This window comes from Enoplosus armatus, chromosome 12, assembly GCF_043641665.1.
Source record: "Enoplosus armatus isolate fEnoArm2 chromosome 12, fEnoArm2.hap1, whole genome shotgun sequence".
NCBI classification, from domain to species: domain Eukaryota; kingdom Metazoa; phylum Chordata; class Actinopteri; order Centrarchiformes; family Enoplosidae; genus Enoplosus; species Enoplosus armatus.
The window spans coordinates 13,906,018-13,930,093 of NC_092191.1; the positions used below are offsets into that span (position 1 = coordinate 13,906,018).

A 24,076-nucleotide genomic window follows, 5' to 3' on the forward strand; every position below is an offset into this window, starting at 1 on the left:
GCATCTTAAAAACAAAATGAACTGCAAGATGAGCTGACTGAACCACCAAATGTCTAATCCATTAAATCTTTCCTGATGTCAGAGGATGATCAACTGTTGGGAAACTCTAACGGCCCCTTCATGTTGACGGCCCACTGAGCAGGCTCTGCTAGAACAGCGTGATCCCACACCTCTGCTGCCCAGTGCCATTAGCTGTTGTATGTGTCTAAGAAACCATGTCTTTAACTCACTCCTCAAGTTTACAGCCTTTTGTAAAGCCTGCATTGAATTTCAGGCCGAACCAAAGCAAATTCCCCCGACAAGTGTACTATTAACTCTAATACCTTATTAGTGTGACATTCTTACAGCCGGCGCAATAACAACTACATGCATGCTCCCAGTCAGTGGTGATAGTTATGCTTAGTCGACAAAGATCCTTAACTCACATTTCTGTCAGACACAGTTCAGAACTTCATGCAGCATTTCTTGGATCTTGAAATTTGTTAATTTATTTCTAGCAGCTAGAGTTCACCAAAGGTCACGCTGGCACTCACTCACTACAATGAAGCCTGTACAGCTTTTTTTCCACCAGTCTTCACCATCAACATTCACTCAGAGGTGTTTGATGACTCAGGAATTAAGCCAGACAACAAGTAACAAGCACCCACATTAACATGTAAACTTATAAAAATTATCCAATACATCTTGATTTGGTGAGACAAAGACAATTCTGTGTCCTACTTTATAGCTGGCCCACTGGCTGTTCTGTTCATTGGTATGTTTGGTTGTGTTTGTCTGGTTACTGTTGATGATTTTGTTATGAAAATGTCTCCCTTTGATTCTCTATGCATCACATGGAGAGAAGCTTGGGGCTCTCGGTGATCCCATCGATTGCAAATAAACTAAACAAATGATAAAAACAGGGATTTTTCCTGGACTTAGCCAGCGCCCTATAGAAAAATGTCAAACAAACCTTTTATGGACACAATAAATACAGTTCTACTCCATTTTCATGACTTGGAAGACAAATTTACATTGAGAACTAAATCGTTTTAAGAAAGGAGAAGGTATTTAGTCTAGTTTGATTTTATTTGTGTGATTCTTAACATGTAAATGGTCACCCTCTCATTCCACAACTTTACAAAGAAATTGGGAATTGATCATGTTTATTGCTATAGACTGCAGCCTCTCTCCTTAACTGACCTTAAACGCTGATAAATTCTTACTGCTTCAACAGTCAAAGCTGAAAGATGTATTTTTCCTGGCATGAGGAGACGGATGGAAACAAACCTGATGGAAACAGGGTTGTAGGTGAGTTTGCTAGAAGTAATGATTAGCCCATAAGCTGATCTCAAGTTTCTCCCAGGATCCCTCAATCGCAACATTTTTATGTGCAGAATAATACTGATAAGAGAAGAAAATGACATTACATTTTGTCAGTTTTACTTATAAGAAACAGTAAATGTGACAAATTGAGACAAATGAAAGTTATTAGCATCATCTAGAGGCTACAACGCTTCCATAAACTTTGAGATTTGTTGGTAAAATTACCAAGAAAATATCAAAAAATGTCTTACCCTTCTTTGAAAAGTTCATTGTTCATGTAACAACTGGTGGGGAGTCGAATATCCACCAAAGATCAGTACATAACATGTAAAAACTGATCGCAGAATGGTTAGTGATAGAAGACAACACGAAAAATAAGTAAGCTCATTGTGTGTCACAGCTCCTCTGCCTGAAGACAACAGCAACAGATTCCTAATGATGCTACATCATATGATCCCATTAGAGTCCAGTCAGGGTATTTAAGCCTTATACCACAGCTGACTGGCCCTGCTGGCTACAATACTCAACAGCTGAGAGAACATGCTCACGGCAAAGCATTCAATACAATGGAGCACAGTATATACCATTTATTGTTTTACTTTGGGTCCTTGTGTGGAGACGAAACACAGGAGTTAAAACCCGCTGCTGTCAGGTTGAATTCAGCTCCACCAGATCTCCACAGGCCTGGCCTCAGAGCGCACGTGTATGATTTTGTCCATGAGCTCTATAGCTGTCACAGAGACACTGAGTAGCATGGACCTCTTATGTGTGATGGATTTGCTCTAATTAAATACATAAACCCAAAAGGAGCAGCAACATGAAGTGACATGGGCTACTGATATGAGCTAACGCCTCACCCTGCTATGTCATTGTCCTCTCTGCCTTGAGACACCACATAGGACACCAAAGCAATATTCATTCATATCATATCCCTTTAGGTGATCGCCTATAGAAAGAAATATACAAATAGATAATCCACATTGTGAAAGTATGATCAAAACACAGCATTTATTTCCTCTCAATTTGACGATATACTATTTAAACACTGTGATCATCTGGCTTGAAATTCAGAGCTAAATATTTCCATATTACAGCCAAACAAGAGATCTAATCCTCTAATCTAACGATCAACTGAGATCCTAAAAAATAGCTCATAATAAAGCCTTTGTCTTGGCTACTAAAATTCAGCCTAAATGTGATGTCATGCAGGAAATATTCCCACTTTTCCACTGCAGGGATAAAGACACTAAGACCAGCCAGTCACCAGAGAGGGGGGGGGGGGGCAGGCTGACATTTATTGAACTGTCAAGCAGCAATCAGGCAATTTCTTCAACGTCCCAAAAGCCCAAACAACATCCAATCAGGACTGATCCTACCTTTGTATTTTTCCAAAACATCCTCATACGCTTGGAGGTATTCCTGTTCGTCAGAGAGCACGTTAGCCTGCGTTGCGTACTGAGCCATAACCCGGGCTCCACAAACTGGACATTCACCAGCGGCGGACAGGGACACAGCGCGCGCGCGTGTGTGTGTGTGTGTGTATGTGTGTGTTTGTGAGCATGTGTATGTGCTGAGGATTCAAGAGTGATCGGCGCTGTTGTTGCACTAAAGGAAACGCCCTACATCCCTCCCTTGTCTGCGGTCTGTCCAATAGGCGACGCTTCCTCTCCGGACTTCACTGGATTGATAGGAAGGACTGCCGGACGTGCCGCGCTGCAAGAAATGTCCGCCTCAACAAGTCCATTCATCCAATACTGACTCTTAAATGGAATTAGAATACAATTTAAATCTCAGTTTCTTAACACGAGGTGCTGAATCTCACCCAGGTTAACCTCAACCTGCACGAATTCGCACCAGTGGGTAAAACAGGATGTCAAAACCAGACTGAATGAGTTGTTCATTTTTTACAGTGTGTAATAATAAACGTTTTTCCTTGTCAGGCGTCTCTGTACCGGCTCGTAACGTGGACCACGCTCTTGTTCATTGTCGTCCATCTGCCAAAGACTCCAAACAGCTTTGTTAGATTTAAGACGGTCTGAAATGATGTTTGTGTCTCTGCTGTCAATCAGCTGTCACTGGTGTCACACAGAGTCCCCTGATGTGTAAGCTTACGGGGAAAACTTCACCCACAGAAGTCCCTATATCGAGACCTGATACACTGCATCTCTGACAGGGATTTTACAACGTCAAATAGAGTCAAAGTATCATTATAAAATACTTAAGTGCTATACAACTTAAGTCCTCCAAGTGTGTTATCAAGTGTGAAGCAAATATCTTAATCTTGTCTACCAACTAATCTACCAACCTGACTTTTACTTTTACTTTAACTTTTGGACACATAGCATGCGTCCTCGTATGTCTATATCTCAACAAATAATGTAGGCCTGTGTAGAATATAAAAATGATACATTCAAAATTGGTATTCAAGCTACAGATTTGATGAAAAGTAACACTGTGTGGCTCAGGGATAATAAATAGCTGCTTTTTAAAATTACACTACATATCCAGTAACCCTATGATTCATTTTAAGGCATCATATCCAGAATAAGAGCAGACCAAAATACCATCACATGTACCACAAACCCACGTCACTACAGCCGCGGCTCCACTCCCCAAATAAAACAGGGGATACCAGGAAATTATACACCTTGACAAGCCGCTATGAGCTCATATATGTACCGTACATTGCAGCATATTCCACCATTTTTCTCGTTACAGCACATTACTGTCTGATTACTGAACATCAAGGAGGCTGCCCCTCACCTGCGATCCTCAGCACGGCTCTCTCCGCCGGATCCAGCACGGATCCTCCCTGGATTTTCCTCTTGGACCGCTCATGTCTGGGCAGGTTCCAGGGTAAAGTGTCCCCGGGTGCAGGTGATGCCGACCCGGATTTAACACTGTAGTCATCCTCGTCTGAGAAATCCGCCGAGGAAGACATGGAGCCGTGGAGGGAAGGGTTCCCCGAACTGGAGCTCTGTGAGACAAAAGAAAAACGGGGCTAAAGAAAAGGAACAATGCTGGTCTTGATTTCACACACACAACACAGCACGGGAATAACGCGTACACATCCCATTATTTCTCACCATCGCGGGTCAAAGTGCGTTATGTGAGCGCACGTTAGGTGTGAGGACGAGCCACCAGCTCGCAATAATCCATAACAATAAAATATTGAGCCAAATAAAGGCAATGAGAAATCAATAGTATCTGGCTCCCCCGCCAGGTCAACAATAAGACTTACCACTGTATACATGGAGACCTGTCAGCTGGAAGAAAAAAAACAATCCTGTTTGCGCCTTATTAGCTTCCACCCTTTAGTCACACATTTCGTGCGTCAATATCAAAGGGTGCCACGCCCTTAGAGGGATGCTCCGGCCACGAGTTCGTCCCCTTATCCGAGCATTAAGGATGCGAGGTGATGTCAGATCTCCAGAGGGCTGAAGGGATGGGTACGCTGAGTGCTGTCGAGGCTGAGCTGGACCGTGATGGGAGAGCAGACTGCACGCGTCTCCGCGTCATACCCGGTAGCCAACAACAGCAGCTCCAACAGCGACGGTGGTGTTAGAGCGCCATCCCTGCAAAAAGGTGCTGGGTGGCTACAAATACATCAAAAGCGGGGGTAATAAGAGGACAACCACAGCTTCTCATGGCAGGGACTTCACAACAGACGCACATTAGATCCACGGAGAGTTAACCTGCTGAGAGGACTTTGGACACAGTTACATAACTGCCTACAGTGTAGATGGGGTGTTAACCACCGAGGGTACAGTGAAAGCATTCATATACATTCAGCTAATTACATGAGAGGATGGAGAGGACCATGGGTGCACACAAAAAAGGATTGCACTTGGTTTAAGTGGGTCAATTTAAGCCTATTTAACCAGGAAAATTCGTTCTTGTTATTGAAAGATTGTTATTCTTTCTTGAATCTTTGCAGACTTGTAATTATAACTGCAGAGAACACAATTGCTCATAGAGAAAAAGGACTTTCTGTTGCAATTTCCTGCTGCACCCTGACACACCTGAGATTGAGCAACAGAGCAGATCCTGATGGAGAAGGGTGAGGCAGCAAAATACCTGTATGATGACACTTAATTTGCTTAATGATAAAACTGTATTTCAAGGGAAAACAGGCGGCTATGAGAGTTCAGTACTGATTTGTGCAGTCAAGATTGTACGGATGTGATTACGTTTTGAAAGTGAACCTGGAGCTACTGCATGAAATGTAAATGTGGAGGATAAACTTGAGAGCTTCTGACAGTATTTCTGCAGGGGAACAGAAAAGTTCTATTTTTAAATTCTCAGTAGTAGTGAGAATGTGTTTGCAGTGCTGGGTCAGTGTCAGTCTGCAGAGCTGATAAAAGCGACACGCTGTTAATATTAGCAACGTTTTCATCATTGCATCACTTTTCATCAGGATAAAACTCAGTGCTGAAAAGGCAGCTTAGTGTTGCCGTTTTTATCAGCTTTCTGCTGATTCATAAGTCCAACCACTAAAAGGAAAAAAAATACATGATTTGAGAGTTAATGCTCACCATTATGAAATAATTATTAGTTAGGGCTGCTATAGGAATAAGTGTATGTTCTCCCAAGTCAGTTTTTCACTTTCTTTCACATCAGGAGGAAACTGTACAGGGATACGAATAGTTGAAAGATTAGAGGCCCCTCCGCCATCACTTAGTACAAGGCTTATCTTCTCCATTAGGGAGTGCACAAAATCTTTATTCTTTGTCAATATATTCTTCGTTCAGGAGCTGTTCCTGTTAGAAAATGCACACAATGACATGACAGTCGCTACAGGGCATTCATCAGTGATCAAGCCCTGACAGGATACTTTAAATCGTCTATTTGCTGAATGTGCAGTTCCTATTCAATAAAAGTAAAAGAGGATCACACCCATCCAGATGCATTTATAAAATATTCCTTTCATGGCCAGATTCATGTGGGCATTGAGCACAAATCTTGCACTTAAGTGTGAAGCCAAATGCTTTTATATTTCCATGTTAGCGTTGCAGAGTGTGTGAAATGTGAATAGAATATGTGAAGTATTCAGTAGTTCCCTTACGCTGGTCAGGGTCATTTAAAGAGATCATCAGTTAAAAACACACAAAAACATGGCTTCACCAAGACAAAGCAACCACTGTGGATTATTCATTGTGCACAGTGTGGTGTAGGCCACACATGCAAATATATCATGAATGATGCATGCATGGGCTGATCTAGGCCTGCACTCGTTTATGCAGGACTATTACATATTAATAATTACATCCTGGAGCTCTGATGATACAAATACAGGGTTGTTTATCTTTTGCTCACTACCAGGTTCAGCTTTTCACCTGCACAGCAAATGCATCAATACATGTTGTTTAACCCATGGCAACAAAATATTTCATTTCGAGGTATCCGAAGCAACTGTAACACATTGACATAGTGCTTTATGATAGCTGGCTCTGATCAAGTTGATATGTATGTTGTTTGCTGACACTGGTAATCTGAAAAAGCACAAAAGTGTTTGTGTCCATTATCTACAGTATTGCACAGCTAACACAACTAATGGAAGCAGGGAGTTGCAACAGCGTCACACGGATCAATACGTTTCTTTGAACACAGTGCGTTCAAACATCATTGTCATGTCAAGTCTTACTCATTTTCTTGTACTCAATCATTCACATTCAAAACACCCACAGACCTTTGTGGATGTGGGATCAGAATTTCTCTGGAACAAGAAACAAAGATTCTCAGATTAGAGCAGCAGTGTCTAAAGAAAGCCCAACAAACCAAAGGGGTTAGAGGTTATGTTCCTGTAGCTGTATGTTTCCTTCCCGGAAGAAACCGATCAATATGTGGGTCGAGTGTTATGCTGTCTCTCTCTCCTCACCTTATTTTTCTAACTGCACTATCTGAAACTGATAAAAGTATTGAAGGATGGTGAGCACACAGAAATGCAAAGCTGAAGACCTAAAACTGTGGTGAGTTAACAAAGAGCTGAGCTGTTGATCCATATGAGGATATATTTTACGTTCCCATGCCAACACGGTAAATAGTTAACAGACTTATAATGGATTAGAGAGGACACGTACCAGCATGCCAACTAAGATGACTAACTTAACTAACTAATCCATGACAAACTAAGACAAAATCAGTAATCAGTAGAATCCGTCTGATACAGAGTTGATACAATAACATATGTTTGTGTACACCCTCAGGAAATACCTAATGGCCAATTAGTGTGAATGATGCATAGATTAATGATTTTTAAGAGTTAAATTCACTATGATCTGTTAATGTAAAATATTCAACACGTTTTTGAACGCAAGGCTAACGTGGCCCAATTTCTTTTGTGGCTTTTTATTGGATATCCTTTAAAGCAGAATTAGATTATCTATTGGAAGAAATGTTACATTGCTCATGCTATGTTAGTGTACATAGAATCTGCCTTTAAAGGTCCCTTGAAATAACTTCCCTGTTTTCTTTTGTGTTAAACCTGCAGGTTTCATGTTTGAAGAGATTAACTATGATTACAAGTGAAAATGCTTTTTGATCCGTATTTGTCATCTTATGATCAATAATTAAACAATACACACAGGGATACAAGGTAACAACACAATAACATAAATATGTAATTTCATAGGACCGATAAATGACCATTCATCAAGAGCCGGGTTTACACCCTGCAGACAAACACTTGCCCTGTGTCCTTGAGCAAATTACTGAATCCTTACCAGGTTCAAAGGCACACTGACGTCTCTGTGGAGGGGAGCAAGCAAAAAATAGTATCAGGATTTATCATGGTTTCAGTTAAGGAGGGTACCTACAGGTTTGCGTGTGGGGGTGACTTGTACAGACTGGTAAAATTCTGGCAGGACTCTCTTCTTCACTTTGCGTTTTCTTAGACTTGATGATGAATCCGGTTCGCTCTCAGGAATCTCGACCAGATTGGGTTTTTCCTCTGTCACTCGAGCATGTATGCTCCTTCTTGCGTGACGTGGACTGTGCCTGAAGCCCTGGGAAACAGGAACAACTGTCAAGCTGGCAACAGATTATACTTTCAGCCGACTTAGCAAGAGAAATTAAAAGCTCTCATCATAATATGAGTAATAACTGTGATGGGATTCGTGTTTCTTAACATAAGGAGGTACTGTTATGGTGTATGACATGAATTTCAGAGTCAGAAGTGTTATAGAAAGATGATACAGCAACTCCAATATCTACAGGAGAAAGAAAAGCACACTCTTTAATGCAACATTTTGAAATGTGTATCTATCGCCTTCTTCTCCTTTAGGCCCTCTCTGAGTTTTTCTTTAAGAGCTGTCTATTGTTGGACTTGAATATGTTTGAAGGTAATGATCAGGGAGACTGTTCTTCAGCATTAAGGCTCAGCAACTGTTATGCTGTTGTGTCCTTGAACACGATACTGAATCCCTACCAGCTACAGTACTGAACCAGTAGGGATTCGGTGTCCTGTGGTTCAATAACATAACCTGCAAAGGAAGGCAAGCTTTTGCTTTTGGAACTTCAAAATCAGAGAAAAAAAAGCTAAAAAAAAAAAAAAAAGCTTTATTTTAGGCATCACTGTATCTATGGCAATAAAACTGATGACACTTTCAATACATGGGGGTTTACTAAATGTTTATTGAGATGTGCTACTTCTCAACCCTTTTTAGTTTTAGGTTGTAATGTAATTACAGACAAATCCTTTCCATAGGCCATGCCAGGAAGATCAGTTACTGAAACACTGGAATTATGTCTAAGGCAGCTTTTGGCATAATGTAAGTTTTTTTTATTTTAACATGCCGACTTGGCTGTGGTATTGGTTTAAGCTGTTTTTATGCATTTTGACATACTTTTTAAATGTTGTAGTTTTATTTTGAAAGCAAAGTGCGTAAAACGGAAACAGGTCGACTGAAGCGCTACTTGACGCATTCAGGCATCAAACATGATGGCAAACACATCTTATGTATCATCATCTAGAGTGGGCGTCTACCGGCTCACTGACACCTCAGTTTTAGCCTCTGTGTTTCTGAGAATGCACTGTGAAGAGTTTCAAACCTGCTGAAACATTGAAACTGCGAAATCACCGACATTATTTATTGATATGGCACATGCGCATTGCGCACACCATGGTCCTTAAAATAGTCATGCAGTTCTGTGAAAGTCCAAAGAAACAGGCTTTTGGGTGAAGCATTTCTCACATTATTGTTGAGAAGCTCATAAAGCACATACGGCTTTTACACATTTAACTCCTGATTTCTCAGAGCTGTCAGATGTTACAGAGGACTGACTCAAACCCACAATTAAAAAAGTTCATCCTACCTCTGATCGAAAATGATGTGTTCGGAGGCCAACTACAGGACAGATAACAGATGTTAGAATGACACATTTTGATCCAACATCTACAACAAAGTATGACATGTCAGGTATTAACTACAGACACGTATTTAATTAACAATAAGTCCAGATATCCAAGACTACAAACTAATAACACCGTATCTCAGTGTCTTCACACTTATTAACGCCTACATGAGTAGGCTGCGTGTGTTTTCTCCTACAGCCCACACTGCAGATACGGGTAGGCTACTGACTTTGCTGGAACAGATCAAACAGACTATGAACACATACAGAACATGAAGTGTACAGACACGAGCTGCCAGGATGAGGAGATGCGGCTGGCCTGCGCTACTCACCGCGGCTCTTGCTGCGTCCGGAGAGCACTGATTTTATTGGATGTTTTCCATTACGAAGCCTGCGATGCCAGCAGCAGAAAAATAAAATTGTCGCTATAGTCCCGAGCAAAAGCAACAGTAACAGCAGCACACACTGAATACTGTACGGCCTTAACAGGACCAGAAACGCCGCAGCAATCATCATAAAACGAGATGTAGGACAGATCCCGCAGCCTCAGACAGCTGGCTCCTCTCCTGCCGTTATATCGCTGAGAGCTCAAGATGAGAATAAGGACACTGACGGACACACGTGAAGCATCGCAGAGCAAACCGTGGAAAGCGTACAGGTTCAAAGTAGACAGCCCGGACTATTGATATCATTATTGTGAGGTACAATGCATGACTCAGCAGAGACGCAAGTTTTATTTATTTATTTTTTTACAGGGGCAGGGAGAGTCAGCAGATTCATCTGAGCATCGCAGTAATCTGCTGCAGAGTCGGCTGCCCAAAAGGATAATGCTGTAATAACAATAACAATAGTATTAAGACTAATATAGACCTGTGTGTGTGTCTATGAAGCTCAATAGTCCAGTGAGATGGTTTATAGGGAACATAGTTTGCATTTTTATCCTATGATATACCTACAATGTTACTGTAATATATGATTATTGGTAATAACATATAGTTCCCTTTCAGTGTGTTTTGCTGTATAGGCTTAGCATCCCTGTGAAATGTGCCCTGTTGTACTGACAGGCCCTGAAATGAGGCAGATGCACAGACACTTTCAGGATGAGGGAGAAAAATAGAAACCAACTCTAATCATAATCCAGCATGGGTTATGTAATTTTTGGATGAACTGACATCATTTAGGGCGTTTTTCCTTCAGTCAGACAAGACTCAGGCAAGCAAAGTGTAAGGGGAGAAACAATTGTTTTATTAGTACATTTTAAAAGGGCCATTCTAAACCCAAAGACAAAGTCCAGACGCTGATTATTAGTATGTATAGTTTGTTAACATGTTTCCATAATGTGCAACAGTCATATTGTTTGTGTATGTCAAGATGTGTCCATACATGCGACAAACCGATATACCAAACATTGTATGTGTCAATAAATATTTGACGTGATGGAAAAATCTACAATTATTATATATGTCACCAAACATATAAATTATTGGAATTGGAATGGAACATTTGCATACAAGTAGTAACCAAATATGAATGATTCTGTATGTCTTCATGTTGAAGGATGTGGTAAATGTGGTGTGTGACATCACAAAGTGTATGTTTAGTTTTTGTCATGTATGTTTATATATATATATATGCCCATACCATTAATTGCCATGTTCTATTTATATATCCCTATATAACAAATCACAAATTTGTCTCAAGGAGCTTTACAATCTGTCCAGCATACGACACTTTCTGCCTTTAGACCCTCGAGTGGTTGTGGGTTTTGTCAGTGTTCACATTTTATGGTACATGTCTTCTGTTTATGTAAGAGATGTCCAGTATAGTCATAATTATGGCAATACATGTAAATGTATAACTTGCATAAATGCTATTGTCCTTTTGTGTACTCACTTTTACATAAGCAACTAGACACCTGCATGGGGCTACAGGGTCGCTGCTCGCTTAGCATTGCTTCTTTTAGGGGTCCTGGTTGTTTCTGTGTGTTCTGAGTTGTTCCTCCCATGTTCACGAGTTTCAGCACTTAGTCCAAGAAGACTATGAAAGAGGCCTAGATTGGATACTACTAATTACTCATAGGCATTCAAGTTTTGTTTCATGACAACATAAACGTTATGTCCACATAATCACAAAGCATTTATGTATTAACATTATTAAAACATTTGTGCACTTATTACTCCTGCATGGTCACACATTTTCATGTTGCACAAAGGTTACATAGGGGATACTGTAAATATCGTTGTATGTGATCATCATTTCAGTGTCAACACATGTTATGCATACTTTCATGAGTGATATGTATGGATATACAGATATGTATGGCTGATAGTGTTGCTCATGTATGTACTTCCTAATGTGTACATTTTCTGCCTTCCACATGGGAGCGCAGGGCCTAGAGTGATTGTTGTCGATAGCGTCACACTTCGGCCCGGACAAGATAAGAACAGGCGGGAGGAGTTTGTTCTCGCGTTTGTTCAGTCTCAACAACCAGTAACCCCGTCCGTACGGTACACTCCGCGTTGAAAAGGAGCGCTTCAATTACGTTCGTGACGTTGCAGACCAGACTAGCTGCTTTTACTTTGATTTGGGATGTTGTAGCTAGCTACCAATTTGTCAACTGAGGAGTCAGCAGAATAAGCAGTAGGTAACGTGATATTCAGCTTAATTCATCCATTGATTTCAACCATATCTGATTATTTCATTCCAAGTCCACTTTTAGCGTGTTTACCGTGTTAGTGAAGTGGGGTAAAGCCGTTGCAACTGCAAACGTCACGCCCCAAAAGAGAGCTAACGTTAGCTTACCCAGAGCCCGGCTGTTTGGGACTGTCCTGGATTGCCGTCATAGTGAAGCACTCATTTCAAGATTTCGCTGCTAATAAAGGTGCTGAACAGACGATGGTTGATAACACAAATCCATCAGAAGGCAGATTAACTTCTCAGCGACAGATTAGCATGATTCACGTCTATGTCAAGTGCGTGTAAACTTGTAGAAATACAATTTATATCGATGGACAGCTATATGCGTTGAACTTCTTCTTCGCTTGGCGGTTGGACTGCTATTCAGCAGCTTGGCGCTCAGTGCTGCTCGTGGTGGCCGAGAGCTATATTGCAACAACACTGTTTTGAAAGCATGTAGACAGTTGCAATTTAGCTTCCACCCATCGGCGGCAGCACAAAAGAGAAGCACTCAGGTGGTAGCGAGGAGGAAATTATGCCCCATGTTGGATTTTACATGGGTTGTATTGAGTTTAATGGAACTGACCTGCTTTACACTGGACTAAGTCGTGTTTTTGTCACTTTACTCAAGCCTGACTTCGACGCGAAGTCTCCTGAACGGTTGCTGAGTATAATAACTGCCCTCCGATGGAGTTTAAAACATTTTTACATTCATCCTTTGAGCAACCTTACCTTACGAATATTAGCAACATACGCCTGATATGAGAACTATACTAGGGTAGCCAGCTCACCCAATGATACTGTTTTCTCAAACTGTGGCCAAATCTCGTGCAACTATTAACTTACTGTAACTTAACTAAACTAAAATGTAGCTAACGGTAACGTCATTTTCGTTCTGTTGTTCATGGTTAGCTAATATCTATATCGAAAACGGTTACGATTTATGTCCTAATTTTGGCGCTAAAATCACAGTTGGCGGTGTCAGTTACAGTTACGTTACTGACACTTGTCTGGCTGGCTTATGTTAACTAGTACACATCCCCTCCCCTTGCATGCATGTTTAAAGTTAGGGCTGCAGCTTCAAAAAGTTACATTAGTTTGTTTTTCCTCAGATAAATGTCTTCCCCAATTCAAGCAGACGAGGATGAGGTGGAAGAAGAAGTGGAGTTTGTATCAGTAAGTCATGTGCAGGCTTTATGTATTAAAAAGAATCAATAGGTTCAAAGGATAAGATAACTGATTGCAGCTTACTTTCTGTCTGTTGACATTGACTGGATTAATTGTGCAATAACATCTTCATCTAGCCTTCATCAGACTGAATTGCTGTTTTATGTCATTCATAAATATGATATATAATATATGATTCACAGAACAATATATGCTGCTGCTCCATATATCAGTCATAGATCCCCTCTGTTTTCGTGGGCATGTTAAAATCAATAATCCATTCTTTATACATTGTACAGGGTTTGCAGATTTCTTTGAGTCTTATAAATGTTGCTGTGTTTTATTAACATTAAATGACATGGTGTCTTGTACTTGCTTCAGGAGAGCTCTCTCAGACCAGTATTGGATTGTATTGATCTGCTGAGTGACAGTGAAGATGAGGGATGCTCATCATTGGTAGGAACGGCGAGTGGCTGAATAAGAACCATTTTTTTATAAGATAGTATGAATACCTGTCCACAGTTTTCTGATATTGTTGTGCCTTTCTATTCCCCTGTAGCTTGAAGATAAAATCACCTGCCATAAAGCGCGTGTTACATCTACGCTGGACAGACTAGCACACCAGGTGGCTCTGGAGAAAAAGGAGAGAGCAGATAAATGTAGAGCATTCAAGGTAAGGTTGCTTCAAAATACAGTGAGCTGCTATCATTTGTTGCTTTTTAGACTGTAATTAAGCTATTACATTTTTTGAGGTATCAAAATCATGTATCACTTCAGTTAGTTTCTTCATCTTCCATTTAAAAGTCCAGTCTGTTGCTTCAGTGCTGGCAAAACCTCATTAACAACTCTGTAACCAGCCCTTGTGCTCTGTTGGTGTTTGGGGTCATGTAAGGCCAGTTGTAGCAGCAACAGTGCCACCCTGTGGGCAGAATGGATAGAAAACAAATAACTGAGGTCAACCTACAATACTAGAATGAATAACAGCAGTGTATTCGCTCCATGCAACATTATACTGTTTGTCACTTAGAGGACTAACATTTAACACTGTCTGTTGGTTTCCATTGACCTTCTGTCTATCTGTCATGTAGGCAAGTGTAAAATATATATGCTCTGTTATTGTTCATCTCTTTTTGTCTCTTTCTCAGGAGAAGCAGATTTTACAAAAAGCTCATGGACAGCAGGAGCTGGCTTTTAGTTCTTCAAATGGAATAAATCAGGAAGCAAAGCGCTGTGTAGACATGTGGTTGAAGATGCCAGGTACTTTTTCAATCTGGATCAGAAATCTGTCACTGACATTGTCACAGTGACATTGAGTTGATTCAAGCAAATAGAACAGTTTCAAAAGCATTTTTCTGTCATGTGCTTTTTTATGTTTTTTTGTTTACCAGTATACTTCTTTGTGCTGCTGTAATGATCCACTTTCTTCACAAGGATGATTTAAAATGTCATTTTGTTTTAAGAGATGTAGGCATGCAAATGAGACTGCATCCTTTTACAGTGCTGCTCCCTGTTGGAAAAGTTGTGTCAGTTACAGTTGTGTTCATTTAGGTCCTCAACCTGGAGTGATCAATGCTGGTTTTGGAAGAAGACACCGACCTGTTTCTTTCCCTAGAAATAGTTCAACGAGCCACACTTGTCCAGTGATTAACTGTGGCCGAGTTTATGACAACGTGTCCCTCCTCGATGGGCACTTAAAAAGGTAACCCCTTTCTGTTCCTTTCAGTGTAGGTGGAATACCTTTTAACCATTTTCCCGAGTACTAATATGGCATATTTTGCAATAAAATATCTTGTATGTAGGTTTGATCACTCGCCTTGTGACCCAACCATCAATCTTAAAGGAAGTCCATCTGAGCTCTTTGCCTGTGCTGCCTGTGGTCAACATTTTCAGACTAAAGAAGCATGGAGGAAACATCTTGAGTCAAAGGTTTTTGACTTCATCAATTAGTTATTGAAAGTAGTGGTTAATAACTATTGATCTACAACAGCATAATAGTTGTTTTGAGAAGAAACATTTTGTGAATTATGTTGTTTTGATCACCAGGTGTCCTCATCTACTGCTGATGGTCACAGCATCACTCAGACCTCTCAGCGGATTGTGTGTTTTGCCTGTCCTGCCTGCTACATCCTCTTCAACCTCCGCGATGAGTGTCTTCAGCACATGTCAGCCAAAAACCACTTCACAGAGTCACTCGCCATGAATGGTAAGTTATATTAAACATTTTTATTATCTGTACATCTTCATTAACATCTCACATATCCAAATCTCTTAAATTCATGGGCACGAGGAAGTGAAAATATAGTTATTAAACAGTAACATTTAACAATGTTCCCTAATTGATAATGTATTACTATAGAATACAGTTTTTATATACATTTGATTGTATCCCCCATTGTGTATGTGAGTTTCCTGTGCACACCAGATAGGAAACTATTCTGAATTACTTGGTTGTCATTGTAGGCTTATTTTATTTAAGACTGTCTTAAATAAAGTGCTCAGGAGGTATTATGAGGAAGATCACGTGTACCTTTTATTTACTTTTCTCTTCTTGTTAAAGAAACCAGAGGAAGAGCGCTGCCAGTTCCCATCCCACAATACGTGAAAAATCGTCTCATCACTTTGTGCAAGGATGCAACGTTCAATGTCCGATGCTCTTTATGTCACAAAGTACTGATCTCACATCAGGCAGCGCAAGCTCACTTCAAGTATGTTTTTTATTGTGATTTATTCAGTACATGTGCATGTATTAATATATTTTATTTGTATAGGAGACACTGATTTTGTTTAGATGTTTTGTGGAACTGATTTCTCCTTTCCTTTTTCCTTCCGTTTTTTTAGTGTGTACTGCAGACAGGGTTGTGCGGTGGCCAAGGCTGATAAAACAGTAGTGCAGGTAATGAAACAGCTGCAGGTGCGAGGGCAGTGTTCCCTCTGCTGCAAAATCTTCCTCAGCCAAGCTGAAATCGAGAGACACCGAGAATCGACCCAGCATGATGTGGAGGTCAACCAAACAATGGAGAAAGCTGTCCTTCAGCACTGCAGGTTTAGTGAAATTCAACACACACAGGAGAGAAGACAGTCCACTGGCCTTGAAACGTCTTTTCAAAAAAGAAACAAGAAGAGGAGGGATTGTGAAGAGTTTCCAGCCAAACGGCAGAGACTAAGTCAGAGTGTGAATGGTAGCGCTAGCGGAAACTCAGTAACAGCATGGTTCTGCGAGTGTGGTCTGCAGTTCTCAGAGGAGGCTGCAGCCAGTAATCATCTCTTGGCTGTGAACCAGATTTTCCATCAGTGTGGCGTGTGTGGCAAACTCATGGGAGAGTCCTCCATTACCCGACTGCATATGAGTCGCTTTCATGGGGGAGCTCATCTCTCCAACTTCCTCTTCTACTGCCGTAAGTGTAATGTGGAAATGCCTCGGCATGAAGATATCCTGTCTCATGTGTCAGAAGCTCACATCGGACACACTTACTTCACTGAGCAAGAAGTGCCCGAGGAGCTCCCCACGGTCATCGATGACAAGCCGTCCACCAGCAAGGAAGTCACCCTAAATTCATCCTACACAAAGTCTGCAGTCCAGCAGAACACAGTGGGGACATCTTCTTTAAAAGCGGAGCAGACTTGGATGTGCAGGATGTGCGAGGACACCTTTGACTCCGAAGCGGAAGTCCACAAACACTGCGATGACGTGAGCAGCCACAGCTATCAGAGATTCATCTGTGGACACTGCCCTCAGAAGTTCTTTAAAGAGTCCACTGTACGCAGACATTGTATCAATGAGCACGACGGGCAGATAAAAAGTTCCCACTTCTGCGGCCTCTGCGACAGCATGCAGTTTGAATCTGAGGGCGAGTTCCTGGAGCACTACAAGAGTCTTCACAGTAAGGACTACTACTGTATGGATGATGTTGAAGTTGTTCAGCCTGCTGTCGCTGAAAGCACCAGTCAGCCTACGTGCCCATGCATGGGTTCAGAAAAGAGCAAAGAGGACATGAAAGCTACATATACACAATGCATGAGGGATCTGGCCGCTGAGAACAAATGTCAGTATGTGTGTGCGCCTTGTGGCGTATCTGTACCCTCTTATGCACAGATGAAGACTCACGTCCACACAAAACATGCAGCTTTGAACCTGGACAAGACCTTTGATGTAGAATGCAAAGCTTGCCAGGGGAGGTTTATGGATGTACCAAGTTTCCATAAACATTATCATTCCCAACACTGTACGCTGGAACCTTGCACGAGCTCCAGGACCTGCGGTAAAGGCATGAAAGCAGAACCCACCGCTGTGAAAATAGTCGATGCTGTGGAGATCAAACCAGACGCCAATGGTAAATCAGTTAACATGTAACATGTTTTTTATAAGGGATAGTGTTTGTGTGTCTTTTAAGTATCTTAATCAATAGCGATTGATATATCAGCTGCTCATTTAATGTGTTCTATGACAGATGAATCTGAGGAGGAGATGAACCATTCACCGTCTTTCAGTGCAGAAGAAGAGAGAGAGTCAGCAGGTATGTGTTTGTGTGGCAGAGCATGTGAGCCTTGTGTTTCCCCTGAAGAACTCACTGCAGCCTTCGTTCTACAACTGAATTGTGAAGATCACACATTTATTCCACTAGCTACAAATCCTCTCCTACATCGCTCTGTTTTGCTGAGTCCACTGAATGTTCCTTTGTGTACTTATTACTGACAGTGAAATATTACAGTCTTTAAATTTTACTGCAGAGAATTTAGCCGGATAAACATTCCTCATTTGTTGGCCTTCGTAGTGGGGAAGATATGATGCAGTAAACTGTTCAGTTTCCGATAAAAGCACAGTATTTGATAAATATATATTGAGTGCTTGTCAAGGTTTCCCTGCAGGTTACAAAATAAAACTAAACTAAAACTAAAGGCAATAAGTTTAGTGTTTGCAGTGACAACATATACATGAATGCGGGAGCTGTATGAGGATATAGATGTTTGTGTAATTAATAATGTTAATAAAGTGCTTTATTTGGACATACTGTAACTTGGATCCTTATATTTTGCCGTTCTGTCTTTTTACAGAGTTGGAAGAAGCTCTTAAAAGAAGTCTGCTGGAGTTTTAAGGCGTCTTGAGATTCATTTTTTTTGTTCATCAGACATTATTTTGAGATGTTTTGTACCAGGTATTTGTGTTCAGAATATATTAAATAAATATTAGTTGAAATTTTACTTTCTTTGTGTTTTTACTCATTTTCTAAGTGTATCAATATATAGTTATATAATCAAATTAATATAGGGCATTCCCATTGCAGGGAGCCACCCAGATCATGCTGTAGCTGGCAGATCCCATGTTTTGGACAGTTGGATTATGGTTGTATATTTATGCACAGTCCTCTGTTGGTGTTTCGACACACGTGCTATAGATGGCATCGATGACGCTGCAAAATGCCGCAGCTGAACTTGTGACCACAGTGCTAACTGCACCTCCTATTGCCATCTCTGGTTTCACTGCAGACTTGAAATCCAGTGTATGCACTGTAAGAAGTAGGGCCACTCTTTGTATGTGGGAAAGTTTCAGTCTTTCCTGAAGTACTGTCATAGAGGTCCTGACCTCTATGTTAGTTTCCTCATGTTGTCTTCAAAATCAATAGGTGACTGACAGACTCCCTTTGAAGTGGAGTCACACTGCATGTTGGCATTCAGATGGGTTTTGCTACCTTTTGTAATTAGGTTTAATTTGTTTGTTTCTTTTTGCTCTTTTGCTCACGCCCGCTTTGTCACTTGTCCACTGCATCATTCGTGTTTCTTGCAAGCTTGATTATACGTCAATCAGATAATGGAGAAAACTGTCCAATATACTAAGATAGCTTGAGATCGTGGCCCAGTGAGTGTTTATAGACTTAATAGAGCAAGTGAATGGTTGTAGAATTTGGCAGCTACCATCTAACTACAATTTCAGAGGTGAAGTTGCCTCTAAGATTAAATGTGAATAGGCTTGTCTCACCCACGGGTGAGGAAACCCCTGTAATTCTCATTTAGCTGTAAAGACATTTACAGAACCTTCCAGTTGTGTGGCACAAAAAACTTTGGCACCCTGAAGCATGAACCCAGATTGACATGGTCAGATTTGAACAGGTGCATGTTTAGCTACATGTCCATCATACAACAGGTGCGTGTTTAGCTACATGTCCATCATACAACAGGTGCATGTTTAGCTACATGTCCATCATACAACAGGTGCATGTTTAGCTACATGTCCATCATACAACAGGTGCATGTTTAGCTACATGTCCATCATACAACAGGTGCGTGTTTAGCTACATGTCCATCATACAACAGGTGCATGTTTAGCTACATGTCCATCATACAACAGGTGCATGTTTAGCTACATCTCCATCATACAACAGGTGCATGTTTAGCTACATGTCCACATGTACATCACAACAGACTGTTTCTTTTTTTCTCAGTAATGTTCATTTCTATTGCTATACTATGTTGCTCTCATGCCAGGTGCCTTTGCCCTGACATCAGTTTTTGTTATTTTATTTGTGTTATTATAGTCAGGTTAAAAATTAACCAGTTAAAATGACTGAACTCAAGTGCACTATAAGCCGGGGTTCCCAAAATTGTAATTGTACTGCAATAGACTTATTTTCTATAGGTTTAGATTTAGAAAAAGAAACGCCTACAGATATTTGTTAAATATAGAAAAAAAGGGTTAATTTGCAAAAACAGATACATTTTTATTTAATGTCCTAAATCGTGTTTTTTTTATGTGCACTCCAGGGAATATCAATCAAACTGGTGTTGGTCATTTGAAGAATGGCTTTTATCGGTTTTTGCAAATGAACTCTTCAAGATGTGTAGGAAGTCTTCCTGGGGACCCCCTGGAGCTTTTTCAGGGACCTGTTAGGGGGTCCTCGGACCTGACTTTGGGAACCGGTGTTCTGGGCTCCTCGCGAGTGAAGGAAGTTGCAGCCCATGTTAGGAAATGTTCTCCCTGGGGCGCTGCTGCAGTCAGCTGGACGGCGCGCAGCGTTGATCGCACACGGGAAGGATTTCTCTCCGCGACGGATCATAATAACAATAATAATAATAATAACTAACAATCACCATCATGGCTCAAGCTAAAATACAGGCGAAAATGAACGAAGTCCCCTGCGCCAAGTTCAGCAGGACTGTGTCCATGGCCGACCGCTCCGGGCGACTCCTGGAAAGTTTGGATCAGCTGGAAATGAGGTACAGTTGAGTAACAGGCCTTAGCATGTGCTTGAGGGGCTGTGTGAAGCGTTAGTATGTTGTATAGCTGCTCACATTGTATGAAATAAATATAATGTAAACCTAACTCTAACTAGAGGAGAGAGAAAGTGGTGGTTGCAGTAAAACAATGAAAACAGGTAAACGGGTGTAGGCGGGTGTCTATCTTCACCTACAGTAGGATCATTTCTGTATTCATACAATACTCTTAACATGGTGGTTGATTCTGATACTCAGGTGGTGAAGTCATTACCAACATCTGTCTACAACGAAAGGATGTGGTTGTAAGCGGACACATGTTCTGTCTCTGTGTGTCTGTCAGGGTGGAGACGTTACGCGAAGCAGCATCGGCCATGGAGCAGGAAAGGGAGTGCATCCTGGAAATGATTCAGTCCATTCAGAACGGACAAGAAATGCGAAACATCTGTGCTGGTGAGGTCGCCGACTCTCCCGGCTTTACTGTGTTTTTAACATGGACTATTGTAGAGGCTGGTGCACCTTGTTTGGCTGTATAACACTCAATGGTGTGTTTTGAATCCACGTCTGTGTAGCTGCTGGTTTCACTGTGACACTGTGATCCGGTGAGGTTGTGCTTTGGATGCTACAGTGTAGTTGGGTGGTGTTGTTCAAGAACCTCAGGGGATCTAAAAAGGAACAAGGCAACAGGATTTTTGCACCCCACCCAAGTCCATAGAGTTTGTTTTCCTCCCAGTAACCTGATATTATTATAGGATATACACAAAGGGTAATTACATCATACAGTATGTATCAACTACATGGATCCCCATTTCCTCATTTCCCAAAGTATGTATTGTGCATTTATAATGTGTTATGTATCAGTTTTGTGGAGGCTGTGGTTTGCATTGTTGTATTGCTACACAGCTTTATGTTGTAGAGCTTTTGTGTTATTGTTTTCACATGCTGGGGGGAAAAAAAACAAATAATACAATATAATGCTAAAGTATGTATGTTTTAGAAATGATCACAGAGTGGAATCAACACTTTTATGACACAGTCAAAAGAACTTCATGAGCTTCACAAGTGTAGCAGATTTGCAGGGGCGTCCTGTTGCGTCAGATTTGGGCTGGATCCACCAAGCATTATGATAGTCACATTCACCTGAGCTGCATGTCTTTGGGTGGTGGGGGAAGACTGGAGGACAAACATGGAGAACATGGAAACTCCACACAGTGAGGACAAGAAACCAGAATCTTTGTGCTGTGTGGAGACACTGAGCCAATGTGCTACCCCTTACAGTAGATGGCATAGGTGCTCTTACTATTGTGTCCACCACTGTATAGCCTGTGTGTTTTGCTCTTTAAAGATGCAGCATTGATTTCTTTCTTGTTTTGTTTCTAGGGGAGAGAGAAGAGCTAGATTTAACTGCAAACCGTCTAATGGGCCGCACGCTGTCTGTGGAGATCTCTGTTGGCACAATCAGAAACTCCCAGCAGGAGGACGCGCTGCGCAAGGCCACGTCCATCATTGATGAAATGGTGAAGAAGTTACTGGACGACATGGACAGCGGCCGGCAGCGGCTGCTGGCCCTGCACGCGGCCTGCGTGACTGAGGCCCCGCCCGTCCCCATCGACCAGAAGTTTCAGGCCATAGTGATCAGCTGTGCTCTGGAGGACCAGAAGACGATCAAGCGGAGGCTGGAGACTTTGTTGAGGAATGTTGAAAATGCTGAGAAGAACATCAAGATTATGGATCACCAAAAACTGGAGCACCCAAACACCAATGGCTGTCAATAAGACCAATAAGATCACCAAAACATAAAATGTGTCTTTAATGCCACTAACCTCACAGAGAAATGTAATCATCCCGTACTAACTTTTAGAAGGACTCTACATGCAGCAGCAAACACATCCTTATTGGAAATTTACAGTGATACTGAACCTTAGGGCCAAACAAACAGTGAAACAGCAAACACTATCATTCTCCCTGAAGGGATGTTACAGTGCTTTCTCAAGTTTTACCTTCCACTTACTGTCATGTACACTGACCTACTTAATATGGATTGTTTGATGTGTATACCCATTACACAGTGTGTTCACATATGCACTTAAGTTAGAAAAAGAAACAATGGCATAGTGCTCCACTGGAGGTTTGGTACCTGTTTAGTTCCAGTGCTTGTTGAAGCTTCTTCTGTTTCATTGTCTCACTTTGTTAAATGAGGCCACTTGGTCTTGGATCTTGGATGTGCACATGCTACCTCTTTCTGTGATGGCAACACAACTCACATTAAACTGTGGATTTTAGTTCATGTTAGATCATGTGTCAAAAAAGTAAATAAAACAAACACTAAGTCTAATAAGTGTTACGTAAAGAAGTCTTTGAATATGTCAAGGGTGGCCCATTGCTGTAATAGATGGGAATACAACAGCACATCAGTATTATCAGTGGCTAAGCTGTCACATTCATCAGTTGGTTTTCAGGGGATCTAAGTTTAGTTATTGATGTCCCCTCAGTTATCTGTAAATGAAACATATCCAAGTGACATGTTGGTTATTCCACATCATTAAATAAGGCAGCAGCTAAACCAACTCATGATGGAGAAGAAAAGCTAAACACCTGCTAAAGGTAACTAGCTCAGCAGATCTCAATAGCTGCCATCCATTTTTTGACACTAGTGAATTTCAAGTGACTTTGTGGTTAAGCTACCTTTAAATCACATACTTAATGTATTAAATTGTAAATGAATGTATGATATTGATTTCAATATAAATATGAATAGTACTCAGACAGACAGAAACTTAGCCAAACACTTGATTCCTAGATTGTAAATAATAATCAAACGTGTTGACAAACAAACTAGTTAAAGTGGTAGTATCTGTATTGTGTGGGCTCTTTGGCAATGACTTTTTTGGGGGGTAAAATAATCAGCCTAAAGACAATATGAAAGCATTACAATCGTTTTTTATGAAAACACTAAACACTTTTTTCCTCAACATCACTGCCTGTATAAACATCTTAGTTTGACAATAACGTCTTAAGTCAAGGTCCACTTACTAGCTTTTTCAAAAGGCTTTCAACCACATCGCATGTTCTTCCTCAGCAGATTAAGTTGGAGCAACTTCCATCTGTTGAGGAAGCGTGACATGGTCGAAAGCTCTAGAAAAAGCTAGTAAGTGGACTTTAACATTTTTCTTCTTCCACACCAATCTTGGTTATTTATTTAACTTTTATGTGAAGAAGTTTTAGTGATTACACTTTTGATCTTTTATCTCTAGTCTTGTTAAGTCTAACCAAATGCATCTAAGCAAAGTTAATGTAAAGTTTTGGTTAAAAGATTGTATTGTCATTTCAAATTACATACTCGATGCCCAAAAAAAAAAGAGTAAAGTTT

The 24,076-nt window shown here is 41.0% G+C and overlaps 3 protein-coding genes across 3 annotated transcripts in view; 2 read left to right on the forward strand and 1 right to left on the reverse strand.

Moving 5' to 3' along the window:
- Positions 1-10,173, reverse strand: part of dst (dystonin) — a 100,743-nt gene extending 90,570 nt beyond the window's left edge. Inside the window, exons 1-4 of the mRNA XM_070916524.1 lie at positions 9,990-10,173; positions 9,619-9,650; positions 8,121-8,309; positions 4,069-4,282 (exon numbers count right to left, since the gene is read on the reverse strand). Of these exons, the coding sequence (XP_070772625.1) occupies positions 4,069-4,282; positions 8,121-8,309; positions 9,619-9,650; positions 9,990-10,173 (619 nt within the window). The remainder of the gene's footprint in view (positions 1-4,068; positions 4,283-8,120; positions 8,310-9,618; positions 9,651-9,989) is intronic.
- A 2,049-nt stretch (positions 10,174-12,222) lies between these two features.
- On the forward strand, positions 12,223-18,667 carry znf451 (zinc finger protein 451). Its single transcript, XM_070916263.1, has 12 exons — positions 12,223-12,301; positions 13,446-13,509; positions 13,882-13,965; positions 14,060-14,173; positions 14,646-14,757; positions 15,049-15,199; positions 15,300-15,426; positions 15,544-15,703; positions 16,058-16,205; positions 16,339-17,831; positions 17,949-18,014; positions 18,553-18,667. The coding sequence occupies exons 2-12, from the start codon at positions 13,450-13,452 to the stop codon at positions 18,591-18,593; spliced, it is 2,556 nt and encodes an 851-aa protein (XP_070772364.1). The 5' UTR covers positions 12,223-12,301; positions 13,446-13,449; the 3' UTR covers positions 18,594-18,667.
- Positions 18,668-20,509: 1,842 nt separating this feature from the next.
- On the forward strand, positions 20,510-23,035 carry bag2 (BCL2 associated athanogene 2). The gene is made up of 3 exons (XM_070916389.1): positions 20,510-20,709; positions 21,050-21,159; positions 22,087-23,035. Exons 1-3 carry the CDS (start codon positions 20,588-20,590, stop codon positions 22,479-22,481), a joined length of 627 nt encoding a protein of 208 aa, XP_070772490.1. The 5' UTR covers positions 20,510-20,587; the 3' UTR covers positions 22,482-23,035.
- The last annotated feature ends 1,041 nt before the right edge of the window (positions 23,036-24,076 follow it).

Bases quoted from the DNA above. Each gene is read 5' to 3' on its own strand.
- znf451 (XM_070916263.1), top strand. From the start codon at position 13,450: ATGTCTTCCCCAATTCAAGCAGACGAGGATGAGGTGGAAGAAGAAGTG. The intron at 13,510-13,881 runs GTAAGTCATGTG...TACTTGCTTCAG, and splicing joins AAGAAGTGGAGTTTGTATCA to GAGAGCTCTCTCAGACCAGT. The intron at 18,015-18,552 runs GTATGTGTTTGT...GTCTTTTTACAG, and splicing joins AGAAGAGAGAGAGTCAGCAG to AGTTGGAAGAAGCTCTTAAA.
- bag2 (XM_070916389.1), top strand. From the start codon at position 20,588: ATGGCTCAAGCTAAAATACAGGCGAAAATGAACGAAGTCCCCTGCGCC. The intron at 20,710-21,049 runs GTACAGTTGAGT...TGTGTCTGTCAG, and splicing joins TTGGATCAGCTGGAAATGAG to GGTGGAGACGTTACGCGAAG. The intron at 21,160-22,086 runs GTGAGGTCGCCG...TTTTGTTTCTAG, and splicing joins AATGCGAAACATCTGTGCTG to GGGAGAGAGAAGAGCTAGAT.